Here is a 14,732-nt window from a genome sequence, read left to right on the forward strand (position 1 = left end):
TATTCATTTCTTGTGTTATTCCTTTCTTGTGTTTGTCATTTCTTGTGTTGTTCATTTCTTGTGTTATTCATTTCTTGTTTTATTTATTTCTTGTGTTGTTCATTTCTTGTGTTATTCATTTATTGTGTTATTCATTTCTTGTGTTATTCATTTCTTGTGTTGTTCATTTCTTGTGTTGTTCATTTCTTGTGCTATTTATTTCTTTTGGGGTTTATTTCCTGTGTTATTCATTTCTTTTGGGGTTTATTTCTTGTGTTATTCATTTCTTGTGTTATTCATTTCTTGTGTTATTTCTTAGGTTTTAGAGGAATCTTTTCTTCTATCACCTCTTTGATCCTTTTCTTCAGCTTTTCCCATTGATTTTCTACAAACCCAAAATTCTGTTGTTAAGTTCCACTGAAAAACTCTCCTCAAGTGTAGTGTCTGTCTTTAAAATTGTCCGGTTGAAATTATAATTTGGTGAATATTTCGTCTTTTAAGGGTTTTCAACTTCAGTTAAATGTGCGCACAGCAGGAATATGGTCACTACCACAGTCTGCTCCTCACATAAATTTTGCTGATTTGATTGCATTTCGGAAGCAGAATTGGATCAGGAAGTAATCGATCTGGTTGCGCTGTCGCCTGGACTCAATCATGCCCACTTTCTGCTTGGACGATTCTCATGTTTTTATTGCAATTCATTTATTTTCCATACACGATACCACCAATCGTTCATTATGACATTGGATGATTTCAGTTATTTCAGAATTTTCTTTAGTTTTTCATAGAACGTTTCTGTTTCTACATCATCATGAGTTGATGTTGCAGCATATATCTACAGGATGCTGATATCAAAAGTTTTTGCACTGAAAATCACTGCCATGATTCGATCTGATACTGGCCAGTAGTCTTTTAGTGTCTTCACAATGTTAGGTAATATTATTATGCCGACGTCTCTTTGATGTTGTTCACCACCAGAGTAGAACAGTTTATAACCATCTGATGTAAAATCTGCTCCTTTCCATCTCTGCAAATCCTTAGATGTCAATCTCCATATTCTTCATTTAACTTTTAACATTGTTAAAATTGCCGATCTGTTGCAGGTTTCTTACGTTCCACGTTGCTATCTTCTTTGGTTTATTCTTTGCTAGATAGAGAAGTTTGATGACGATTAGGTGCCACCTATCTATCATGATAATCCTCACCAAGCGAGGTGTTCTGATTCAGAACCCTCATCACGCTGTTTCTCGAATAATGAGTTTGATGTATTTATCCTAGTTTTCGTTGCAGTTGTACAGACAATAGGTTACAGTTTCTTTCTGCCCGAACAGTGCCCATACTGCGGGATTGTCCTGACCATTGTACCCAGAGGTATCTTCTGCTCAGCACAACGGAATACGAAACAATGAACAGAATTATCTGTTTGCTTTCGTAATCCATCAGTCACCTGCTTTTCATGGCATCGCGTTACCCTGATAGGGCGGCTATAGTGAGTTCTCGACCATGCCTAAGGGTTTCCTACAGACTAATGGAGGAAAGGAAGCTACTTACTTTTCCTTTAACAGTATTGCTGTCCCGCTACCCATAATATTTGTTTAATTGAACTAAACTAAATTAAATAACCAAGGAGATAAGTACAGTTAATGGCAATATAAGTTCAATAATATGCACATATTTTGCACTTTCCTTTATATATATATATATATATATATATATATATATATATGTATGTGTGTGTGTGTGTGTGTGTGTTTATATATATATAAATATATATATATATATATAATATATTATATATATATATATATATATATATATATATATATATATAAAATTATTTTTAGGACCGCAAACAATTCTTCAAAATTCGTCTGACTAGCTATAAATAATGAATATGACCACATTTTAAAAAAACGCAATACACGAAGAATCCACTTGCACTGCTTTGTCTCTTCCAAAGATACGTTCCAGCCATCGAAATAAAATTTGTCCGTATTTTCGTATAAAAACAAAAATACTAGGGAATAAATCAATCATAGTCATACACCTCATACACATACATATTAGTTTTAACAATTGAAATCTACTAATAACAAAAACAACAACAATCTTTACAAATTCTTAAAATCTTAAAGTTTTTCTAACGATTCTATTTAAAATTACTTTGTTTGATTTTGATATTTAAAACGACTTTGCTTGATCTTAGCAAATGTTTATATACAACTACTGTAACTAGTCACTTCGGTAATCCCTATTGTCCGTATTTTCGTATGAAAAATAAAAATACGAAACAAGGGAATAAGTCAAGAAAATCAAATAAAAATAATACATAGATAAAAAATCAAAAAATTTATACATAAATAGAAATTCTCATGTTAATTGAAAATACATTTCCAACGCCCAGTGTTAAGAGAAAATGTCGTTAATCCCTTTGTACATTAATCCGTTAATCTTCTGAATTTCTTAATAATTATGTTGTTCGTTTCTCATTACATTTGACTTCAAATTATATGACGCCATCAAGACAACCTGTGTGCATCGAAATGCAATATTGAAAGAAACAATGACAAAGTCTATCCATAGATAATAATCTATTTTATTGACAATTTGGTAAGAGAAAGAAAGTGACGAGTTTGTTATGAATAAGATTCCAAAATGTCCAAGATGAAAGACGGTGGTTTGTCTAGTAAGGAGAAATTTAGTACGCGTGTTCATTTTAGCTGTAGCAGGATATACATACAGGTTTATATGTGTATATCAGTATGCCTATTTTGAATAAGAGTTCAAAATGCCCAAGAGTGTGAAAGAAAGTGTCTTATCCGTAACGAGAAATTTAGTACATATGTTCATTTTGGCTGTCGACATGTGCGTTTCTGTGGGTGTCAATGTCATAGATATCTTAGCAAGCCTGTTTTGTTCGTGAGGTCGTGTATTATGAACTTGTTAGCTGTGTGTATAAGTTAGCGCTGTGTATAATATTCCGTTTAAGTACCTCGACTACTTGGACTTTCGGCCTCAAATGGCCAAGCTAGATTGTGGCGTGTTCTTTTTTTTTTTTTTTTTTTAGAAAAAACATCAAGAAAATTTTGTTTCCCCTATAGGAAGATTGAAATATACCTCCCCACCCTCCAAAAACGGTTGAATTATTCAAATGATATTAAAGATAGACTCAAAACTTGTAATTAATGTTTTCGTTTACATTATTCACTTAATAGTAATCACAAAGGGGGGGACAACTCATACTGTACTTCTTTGCTTTTTAAGAATCATAGATATACGAAAATGGTTTACTTATCAAATATTTATTGAATAAATACATGGAAGAAAAGCCCAGAAAAATTTTCTTTATTTATTGCAGAGGAAAATCAAGACCATGACGTCACGGGCAAATCTCAATACTTAGAACTTTGCCAAGAAATGGGTGTCCATCCTGTGTCCGGTTTTGTTCGGGATATTAAAAATGACCATATTGCATTACCTTATTACGGCCTGGGGCAGAGAGCTATCAAACCCATAACTATAGTTTTACGGGTAAGTTGATATATATATATATATATATATATATATATATATATATATATATATATATATATATATATATATATATATTTCATGTCAGGTCATGTTATATGCTACTGGTACCATGTAACCCAGTACTACCTGCCTCATGGTCGGGTCACCGGCGACTAAACTGGTTCCCCCACCAGACTTGTTTGGTGAGGAGGGTGGCTAGTCTCCCTGAAGGATTAAAAACAAGACCTTCCAAAGGGCGAATGAACTCTTTTTTGGGGTCAACGGCCAACTAGCACCGTGGGTGTTTGTATGCATGTATGTGTGTGTTGGGGTGGAGAGGGCTCCCGTAAGCAGTGGTGAAGGCAACCTTTCTAGGAAAAACAAATCTCTGATATAAAAAGCCAGAAAGTGGGAGACCAGTACCCGCATTAAGCTGGTCTGCAGTTTAACTTGTTGCTGGCTATCTTGCTCTTGCCTGTTGCTGGATCTCAACATGTTGAACCGAGAGATAGAGACTTAACTATCGTACAAAGCTAAGACTCTGGAACATCATCTGTGTACAGATACTCCCTCAGGCATTTGTCTATTAAAATGGTCCTGTGGCGATGGAAGTCATTTTTGGGCTCATGGACTTTACGTGTTTGAGAGAGTGGCACTTGTTTGACAAGACGTCGAAATCATCATATATAATATAAAGCTGAACGTCTGTGTGTGTGTCTGGTTACGAATAGGCTCCTATATGGTTGACTATTATAGAAAACTGATCACATATAATGATAGAAGATGTATCGAGACACGGGAATGGGTATGTTTGATCTGGCATAATGATGATTCATTAAAATTGTGAGGTATGCGTACGCGCCTGGTCCACAAAGTATGGAAATAAAAAAAATTTTAAATTAAAAAAAAACGTTTACAAGTGTTTTTGATATAAGATGTACATAATAATACTTTGATAAGTATGTTTTAACTTAAATAGGGATGGTATAATAAAATTGTTGGGTCTGCGTTCGCGCCTGGCCTTCATAGAATGAAAATAGGCACAAACTTTAATAAAGACTTTTCATATCTATCTGCGTAAGCATACTTTGATAATTATGTTTCAGTTTGAATAAATATGATATAATAAAATGATGGGGGTGCTTGTTCGCGCCTGACCTCAATAGGATGGAAATATGTCACAAAGTTTAACAAGGTTTTTTAATATAGATCCACAGAATATTGTGATAAGTGTTTCAGTGTGAACTGGCATGTTATAATAAATTATGGTGTTTATCTATTTTATTTTTACTTTCATCATATTTTGCTTTGGTTTTGATACCCCCAAATTCGAAGCTATCTCTTTACAACCCTTCCTTTTCATAACCTGTCATACTTTCAGAGTCCATTTTCTGTAGGCTGTTTTTGAACCCAGTCAACGACAGGTACTTTTGCTAGTATATATATATATATAATGATGATGATGATGAGGAGGAGGAGGAGGAGGAGGAGGAGGAGAAACTTCTGCATAAAAGTCGTGCCTCAATGTTTGTTTGATCTGTATGAAGTCCTTCTCGTTGTTTAACCTGTAAGATTGCAAGTTTTATTCCAGACACCAATAGCAACAAGGGTCAGCAATTGCATTCGAAGTCGGGAAAGGTTTGCCCCAAAACAAAAGGAATTGTGTAGAAGCAACTGTCACTTTCGTTCCATTGATTTGCATTAATGCACCTGATACTTTTTTGCTTTCCAAGTGCAAAGACAATAACAATCAGAGGGCGATAGATTCTAATGGTGAATACTTATGGATGTTCACCAGAACCATGTTAACTGGTGAGTTCGGATACTACCAGTTGCCATCAGCTCCACCGTGGTAAAGACATATTAAAATTTTAGAGGGTGGTGGTGGTGGCGGCGGCGATGATGATGATGATGATGATGATGATGATGATGATGATGATGATGATGATCTTGTGGACCATATTATTTGTTTATTTGGGTTTGGATTTTGTGATGGAAAATATACGAGGTTGTTTTTGCTGTGAATAAAATAGTAATAAAAGTCATGAGGAGAAACCAAAATATTACAACATCAAATTAAATCAACTATAAAAAAAATGTCACATTATAAGTAAATATATTAACGGAAACTTTAATTTTATTGTCGGTTGAATATTTAAATTTCTGGTTGATAATTATATTATTAGTGTATTATAGGCATTATGAAATAACTCGTGTAACAATGCCATAATGAATTTTCCTTTCTTTTTATTTTACTTGCAAACTAAATGAAACTTCCATGCACAGGGTATCTTTCCAAGAACTTCTCATCTGAGGAACACACTACTGCAGAGCTGCTTCCAATCTTGCTAAACATAGTTGTTTTCAAGTCCAATAACAACAAATACTTGTTGAGCCGTATTTAAAGTAATAAAATTTTACCAATTCCTCACCTTTTTTTCAATCCTCTCCTAATATTGTTCATAACTGACAATAATCTTTGGATGACCTTTCGATTTGTTAAATGGTGACTTATTAGTAGTTTTTTTTTATTATAATAACTCCTTGTTTAATGTATTGTTTGTGATAAAATGTTTTTGCAATGCATATTTATATGCATATGTATAAGTTTTATGATAGAACTTGAATGCCTACTAAGTATTTTCCTCTTGTGTCTAAGATCCCTGTGCACAGGGTTTGTCAGAATAACCTGGTATGAGGATACTTCCGCCTACAAATAACCTGGTATGAGGATACTTCCGCCTACAAATAAACTCTGACTAAATATTCAATACAACATAGTATTCGAAGTCTCAATAAAAAACCCTATCCTACATTGGTACACTGTCTCTAAGTGATATTGTCTTCAGTAACAACACTAAGCTCGATATTTCACCAGACTAGATGAATTCTTTTCCTAGAATCCAGTAAGACAAAGCGACTAAAAGAAAAATATAACATAGTCAATAAGTGTGAGAAAACTAATATTAATTAATTAATTAATTAATATTGCTAATTTATTCTTAACATTTGAGAAATAAGAGAACTGTAATGGAATATGTATCCCATATAGAGATAAGCGTTGGTTCTTGAAAACTTGGACTGAAGTAAGTTTTTAATAGTTGAAATGTATTTCTGACGGTATACATTATAATGTATATTAATCTATTTTTATGTCATTGTTTGTACAGTATAACTAAACAAGCGATTTATTTAGTCAGCAGTCTAAATAAATCGCTTCTTTAAAAACATTACCCGTGTAAACAATAACACCAATAAAAAAAGCAATTAAATGCATAACATATGTATAAATATTTTTACTTCGGTATACTCAAAACCTTATACTGGAAATATTAATGCTGTCGTGGCCGTAGTCATTTGTACAGAAGTCAGATGCATTCGGGAAACAATATCTGATTATCTTCCAATATCCATACCACAACAACGTTATACCAGCATCAGGAAATAAGAGCGAGCTTGACAGCCTCTATCATAAAACCGCCCAACCATTTTGGCAATATCATGCCCGCATTCTTCTATGACTACAATTACAGGAGATTATTATTATACATCACAATTATCAGATGAAAATACTTCTGTGGGTTAATTTAATATTGAGTTCTAATGTTAATGTTTTTCAGATTGAGTCTAGCTATGAGTATCGCATCATTAATTCTGAAGTTGCCGACATTTCTTTCTTTTGCTTTAATATTTACTTTTACCTTTATATTTTCCTTCATTTAGTTAAGTGTTTTCGAAAGAAAAATGTTTGTGTTGAAAATTCCATATATTACATTCGTGCGCTGGCATATACTAGTTGCTTGTACAGGGCAGTTTGTTATAGTCTATCTGTTGTTGATGCTTTTATTTGTTTTTTGTTTGTTTGTTTTGAGGTTTTTTAGCTGACTTCTTCTGTTGAAAATACCAGTGTTCTAATTATATACTTTGTCATTGTCTGCGAATAGATGTACGAAGCGTGTTCATTCTTCCTGTCGCTGAAGTTCAAAAAGCAGGGGTTGAGTAAAGTTTGGCGGTTCTGATTCTTAAATGTAAGATATATGTGTGGAGAGTTCTCCAAACCTTGTGAGATCCCCTCCCCACGGGTGCTCATGTAAACTCTGCTACAATTCACAAGATGGTTCATAGGTAACAACCAGTTGAAAGTGTGAAATGCGGCCCTTGTAAATTTCTTCCGTCTATGTACAATTTTGTTTGTACAATTTTGCCGTGGTTTTCTTTTCAGAAAGTCACCACTTGTCAAGGCCCTAAGGCCACTCGAGTATAAGGGTTAATGAGTGTAAGTTGGTAGTTAAGTAATCGTTAATGGTGTAGATTGGGTAGAATTTGGATTATTTAAGGGGACAACTCAACAAGAACTTGTTTACATTGGACTTGAAGGCTACTATATTGAAATTGGTTGGACAGGAGACAAATGTTCTACATGCGGGCAATTCTAGGAAAGAAAAATTGTTCATGAAATCTGCATTTAGATTTAGGCATAGATAGAGAGTATTCGATTTCTAATAGTCGCAGTTCCCTTGGGTTTATCTTTTTATATTTTCTGTACTATTTCTATTTCAACTTACCATGTTGGCTGGTATGCTCTGCAAGTTGGTTTCCACACTCAATGATTTTCCTGAAAGTTCAGCTGTTTTTATTATTGCTATGCATTGTAAGGTGTCGATGTTCTCTTTGATTCCAATTTCTCTTCGTCTTTTTTGTTAGAAATTTTTTTTTTCTAACGCGCCTCTTTTTTCTTGGTTCCTTGTTATCCGAACAACTTGGTTAATTTTGAGAAAGAATAACACAATAAAATTCTTGTATTTAAAATAACGTATATTTACAAGTAAAGGTTAAAGTTTCCAAAACAGTTGTTCTGGAGGAGTTTCTGTTTGTTGCAGAAAAAGAGAGTAATTTGTAAGGTAATTTGCATAAGTGGCTTTATGCAAATTACCTTACAAAGTTTGAGTACAAATAATTCTAACATTTTCCAAGTCTGTCGAGAGTGTTCCTATACTTCTACAGTTGTTGTTGTTGTTGTTGTTGTTTCTACCATTATGCTTACTACTTTTTTTCATAGAACAGTTTAACACTCGAAAAGCTTGATTTGACGGAAAACCAAATCGATGAAGAAGGGGCACAGTTCATCAGCAAAATGCTCGAAGAAAATGACTTTATCACTGACTTGGTAAGCGCTAACTGTTTTTCCTCATTCTTAGATTGCTATGAAATCAAGAGGAGGTAACTCTTCCGTTAAAATACTGCTTTAGTTTATTTCCAGTTTGATTTGACCTGGCTCACAAGGAAAGAGCCATCGTTACAAACCTGTGACACTCCCTAATAACCCGGGCTATGCATACTGAAGTGTAGCTAGATGCAATGGTTTTAGCGGAGTTGCTTTTCATACAAAGGAAAAAATTCCTGTGCCGACAAGAGACGAACAGATATTGTCTTCTTTGGTTTCAACACTTGTATCAAAAATAGTTTCATTCTAATTATAGAACTAGTCCTCTGGAAAGATATATATATATATATATATATATATATATATATATATATATATATATATATATATATATATATATATTACAATTACAAATATATTATAATTACCCTACTATTATTTGGTACATTTTTACCACTCTCATAAGTGGCAATGGTTCCCTTACTCCCCCATTTTACATCAAGTTATACGCACTCATAGTCATTGCCACCCTAATCTCCAACCGCCCCCTTATGATCATACTCCATATATTATAACAGTAGAAACTTATAAATATATTGCAGCATATTACCTTTCAGTTTTACAACCCTAAATAACCCCCCCACCAAATTAATGAAAAATTACCCGCTCCATAGAAAATATACACCCCATAAGCCGTTATAATAAATTACCAAACAGCAGCAATACACCCCCTATTCAAACATAATACATATACCCCTTAATCTCAATACTATGTTAAAGACCATATATATATTCTTATATATCATACTATATATAATAAGCTTCTCCTTATTTATTTAGAATTCATTAAATCTTCCCCCAACACTCTATAATTCCTCTTAATCTTTTTCATCCCTAACGAACCTCACGTTAGACGCCGCATCTCCCCCATGCTACCAAGCACCTTCTCTACTCTTCTGATGAGAAGCGTTAGGCTTCGAAATGCCCTGGCATAAAGAGTCCCTTCTATCCCCCAAATTTTGCCTGTATTCCATTATTCAATAAATGATCCATTCTATATCTACCAATATATAGTTTTGTGTCTTCATTTCATTCTCTTGTTGTCCTATTGTATAAGCTCCAATAATTATTGTTGAGCTTGGCATTATCCGGATAAGTCTCCTTTTGTGGAATTGATCTTTCTCTTTCATCTTTTACTTAAAGCTATATATATATATATATATATATATATATATATATATATATATATATATATATATATATATATATATATATATATACTAGCATGGGTGCCCGGAGTTGCGAGGTGTATGCGGGTGTGAGGTGTATGCTGAGCAAAATAAAAAAAAAACTGTCAATTGTTTTAATTTTGAACCCTTATACAACCCCTTAACATTATCAAATTTCGAGTCTGTAGAATTGACAAAGTAATTGCGTAGGGAAATGTACACAGACACACACACACAGACACATACACACACACATAGACAAACACACAGACACACAGACACGTTCACTTTTATAGATATACTAGCATGGGTGCCTGGCGCTGCCCGGGTGTTTGGAGGCGTATGCTGAGCAAAAAAAAAAAGATCAATCTTTTTAACTTTGACCCCTATTATGACCCCTTAACATTTCTTGTTTTGGGCTCAAATGAATTTATTAAGTTAGATCCATGCCCAAGGAACCTATATCTAAAATTTCAAGCGTTTAGACACAAAATTGGCGTAGGAGTTTGGTAGGGTTCTCAAAGGTCAAATCGTTGAACTTGGACCCCTTAACAGCCAAATTTCTGGCCAAAAACCGATCACAAAGATTTTCCCAAATCTCATTACCCTGTATATCAAATTTCGAGTCTGTAGACTAAAAATTAACAGAGTTATTACGAAGGGAAATGTACACACACACACACACAGATAGACACACAGACACGTTCACTTTTATATATATATATACTAGCATTTCAGCCCGGCGTTGCCGGGTGTTTGGATGTGTATGTTGAGCCAAAAAAAAAAGTGGTAGTAGGAAGGCAGGCTCGAACCCGTACCGAAAAGGAGGGAAAGAACGGGATAAAACCTAACGTTTATGCTGTTACGACCACCGCCAAACCGGAAACAACATTTTTAAAAATTAAGGCTACACCAATCTAAAGGAGAGGATAACTTTAAAAAATATCGGCGAAAAAAATGAACATTTCCTTAGGCAATAACTTTGTCAATTTTTAGTCTACATACTCAAAATTTGATATACAGGATACTGAGATTTGGGAAAATCGATGTGATCGGGTTTTGGCCAGAAATTTGGCGATTAAGGGGTCAAAGTTCGACGATTAGATCTTTGAGAACTCTACCAAATTCCTCCGACTATTTTGGGTCTACACACTTGAAATTTCAGATATAGATTCTTTGGACATGGATCTAACTTAATAACTTGATTTGAGTCCAAAACAATAAATGCTTAGGTGTCAAATAAAAGGGTTCAAAGTTAAAAAAAAAAAAAATGACCTCTGCGGTCTCTTCCAAATTACTCAGACAATTTCTGGTCTAAATATTTGAAATTTTACATAAAGGGTATTCAGAGATAGGGCAAGATTTTTCATCAGTTTGGGTCGAAAATTTTTCGTTACCAATATATAAATGTATGTATGCATGTATGTTTGCATGTCTGCCTAAAACATTCAATAGAGGCGACGGATTTTACCAAGATCAGTATCGTTTTAAAGTTCGACCGTTCATACGACAAATATCGAAAAATTGGCTAAAAACATTAATATCTTCTCCTTCAACTAGGCACTTTTCTAAAGGGGGGGGGCATTTTTTTTTCGCCGATATCTTTTAAAGTTATCCTCTCCTTTAGATTGTGTAGCCTTAATTTTTACAAAATGTCGCTTCTGGATTAGCGGTAGTCGTAACAGCATAAACGTTAGGTTTTTACCCCGTTCGAGCCTGCTTTCCTACTACCACATTTTTTTTTTTTTTGCTTTTTTTTTTGTTTAACAGACACATCCAAACACCCGGGCAAGGCCGGACTGAAATGCTAGTATATCTATAAAAGTGTGTGTGTGTGTGTGTGTGTGTGTGTGTGTGTGTGTGTGTGTGTGTGTGTGTGTGTGTGTGCATTTCACTACACAATATCTCTGTCAATTTTCAGTCTACAGACTCAAAATTTGATATACAGAGTACTGAGATTTGAGAAAATCTTTGTAATCCATTTCGGAAATTTGGCTTTTAAGGGGTCAAAGTTCAACGATTTGACCTTTGAGAACTCTAGCAAACTCCTTCGACAATTTTGGGCTTAAATACTTGAAATTTTAGATATAGGTTCCTTGGACATGGACCTAACTTAATAAATTCATTTGAGCCCAAAGCAATAAATTTTAAGGGGTAATAATAGGGGTCAAAGTTTAAAAAAATTGAATGCTTTTTTTTTGCTCAACTTACACCTCCAAACACCCGGACAACGCCGGGCTGAAATGCTAGTATATATATATATATATATATATATATATATATATATATATATATATATATATATATATATATATATATATATATATATATATACTGTATGACATTTGGCGGCGTTATTATGAAGAAGTACGTAAACTTTTTTATTATTATTTTGACAGAATTTATCAAACAACAGAATTGGATCTGAGGGTATCACATACATCGCCAATATGCTTTGTCATAATACGGGACTCCGACATCTCAATCTCTCAGGTAATAATATTCGTTTTTTTTGTTTGTTTGTTTTTTTTGGAGGGGGGGAGTTTTTTGGGTTTTTTGTTTTTTGTTTTCTTTTTCGATTTCAGAAATAATCCTTTATTTGTTGCGAACATTTTATTGAGCTTTTGCACTTCAATTTTCTTCAGGGTGGTTGGACTTAATTGAAATATAGACATCAAGTACCGTTTTGACGTGGATTTTTTATATTGATTTATTTTATTTGATTTTATTTATTTTTAGTATTGATTCTAAATTTTTATTGTCAATAATACATAGCCGTCTTTTCTTTTTTTTTTATCTTCAGAGCCTCATCGATTGAATTGTCTGATAACTTATGGAACTTTCTCGTTTTTGAACTCGTGCCAATAATACACCCATTTATTTTCTTTTTTTTATTCTGAAATCGATTTCATGAATCATTCGTATTATTCGAACTACTGAGAGTCATTTTCATAGTTTCGGTCAATGTAATCTTCGACTTTCTACAAACGTATCTTGTCGAAGTCGAGAATCTTGCTGTCGAACTCGGGAATTTACACAGAATTTCGAATAAAACCATTTTAATCCAAGAGGGTAGCATGCTTTCATTCTGTCAGCTATGATCGAGGAAAAGTTCTAAGTAATTCGCAAGGAGTGAACTTTCAATTTCCAAAAGAGAGTAACTTACAACTGAATTATACCAAGTACTTTATCCATTACGCCACGTGTCTTTGCGAAACATCAGTCTCTTATTCGTTCCAACATCTAAACAAAGGAAAAGTAAAAAAAAAAAAAGAAACTAATATAAAAATATAAAAGGATTTATCTGCACCCCAAAATATACAGCATATCCGTTATGTGTATTATTCTTGACCAGATGACTTGACGATCATTTTATTTTCGACAATCAAGCATGGTCTACTTTTGTTTTCGATCAAGGACATGTCCGTGCTAACAAAATGACCTTTTCAATAAACCCGGTCGGTATATTTAACAAATGCTCAGTTCAATTTATTACACTATTTCAGACCAATGCACTATCTTTCAATGTTCAATTCACAGCAGCTGTGGAGTATTTGTTCTGTTATCATGAGACTATCTTCCCAGGACTTACTCCCTCTTTTTAGGGGGTAAAATAGTATCTGTTTTATTGTTGCAATGGAATTCTCCCAAATATTACCATCTCCATATTTCTTGGGACTAAGGGGTACTATATTATCTGTTCTGTGGGCCATCTTCCCACACATTACCGCCTCCTTAATGTGTAGTGTAATATATGTTCTGTCGTCATGTCGCATTACCTCCCTCTTTTTTCATCACCTTACCACCCTTCAAGGTTAGCAAGAATACATGAAACTAGTGTTAATAATGAATATTATTGATTTCGAATTCTTTGAATTTATTGAAGACGAACCCTGGTCTAAGAAATAAAATATGTTTTGCGAAAACAGTTAAATCTTTGCAGAAACAGTCAAATCGGCAGAGACGATGGCTCGTTATAGAGGTTGGCAATTACGATGCTGATTTGGCCGGGTAGAAAGAAATATTTATTAAAACGTAAATTCTAACATATTCTAACATATTTTTAACTTTATTTCACGTTTTGTTCAAAACTGTTGAAGTCTCTAGATGCCGGAAATAGTAATAGTTTCTCCCCTCAGACTTTTAGATTCTGGAATTCCCTCCCCGTTTCCTGCTTCCCTGGCTGTACTAACATGCAAAAGTTTAAATTTAATGTGAACAGACATCTCACTCATCAGTTCCACACAGCTGTCCTCGTTAGGCACGATCCTAAATAGTAGCCCCTTACGTCCGAAGGGTAATATGCCTTGTTTAGGGTAAAAAATAAAATAAATAAATAAAAACAGCAAAAAAAAAGCTATAAAATGTTAATTTGTCTTGACGGAGAACGTGTTGTGCTAAAAGTTTTAAAGTGAAGACCAAGAAAAATTTCATTTTGAGTCCATCATTCTGGATAAGGAAAATATATTATGATGAGAATCGAGTGAGTTCGTAAGTTTTGTATTATTTGAAACTAAATAAATCCATGATTGACAAAGTTTCAATATATTTTAGGAGTGAATCCATGTGCCGAAGTGTCACTATCTTAAAACGTTAAGGCCTCGTACATCTGGCTACTGGCGGCCTTCGAATGCACGCCAAGGAGATGTATAGTAGGGTTTTTTTTTCTGGTTGATAAGGAGGTGTTTGACTATTTGGCGTTCTCGTTGGCTTTCTCTCTGTAAAAAACGTGAATGCGATTTTTACATAAACTTTGAGAACATATGTTTGGCTTCCACAGGAACTGTTTCTGATTGGCTAAAGCTCGATACAAGGAACCAATCGACATTGTGTATTTTGATCCAATT

The 14,732-nt window shown here is 34.0% G+C and overlaps 1 protein-coding gene across 1 annotated transcript in view; it reads left to right on the top strand.

Moving 5' to 3' along the window:
• Positions 1-14,732, top strand: part of LOC145260584 (uncharacterized) — a 222,910-nt gene that overhangs the window by 125,201 nt on the left and 82,977 nt on the right. The window contains exons 3-5 of the mRNA XM_080118861.1: positions 3,338-3,510; positions 8,552-8,659; positions 12,285-12,378. Coding sequence (XP_079974987.1) covers positions 3,338-3,510; positions 8,552-8,659; positions 12,285-12,378 — 375 coding nt within the window. The remainder of the gene's footprint in view (positions 1-3,337; positions 3,511-8,551; positions 8,660-12,284; positions 12,379-14,732) is intronic.

Source organism: Euprymna scolopes, chromosome 36 (genome assembly GCF_053919585.1).
Source record: "Euprymna scolopes isolate OS-2025 chromosome 36, ASM5391958v1, whole genome shotgun sequence".
Classification (NCBI taxonomy): domain Eukaryota; kingdom Metazoa; phylum Mollusca; class Cephalopoda; order Sepiida; family Sepiolidae; genus Euprymna; species Euprymna scolopes.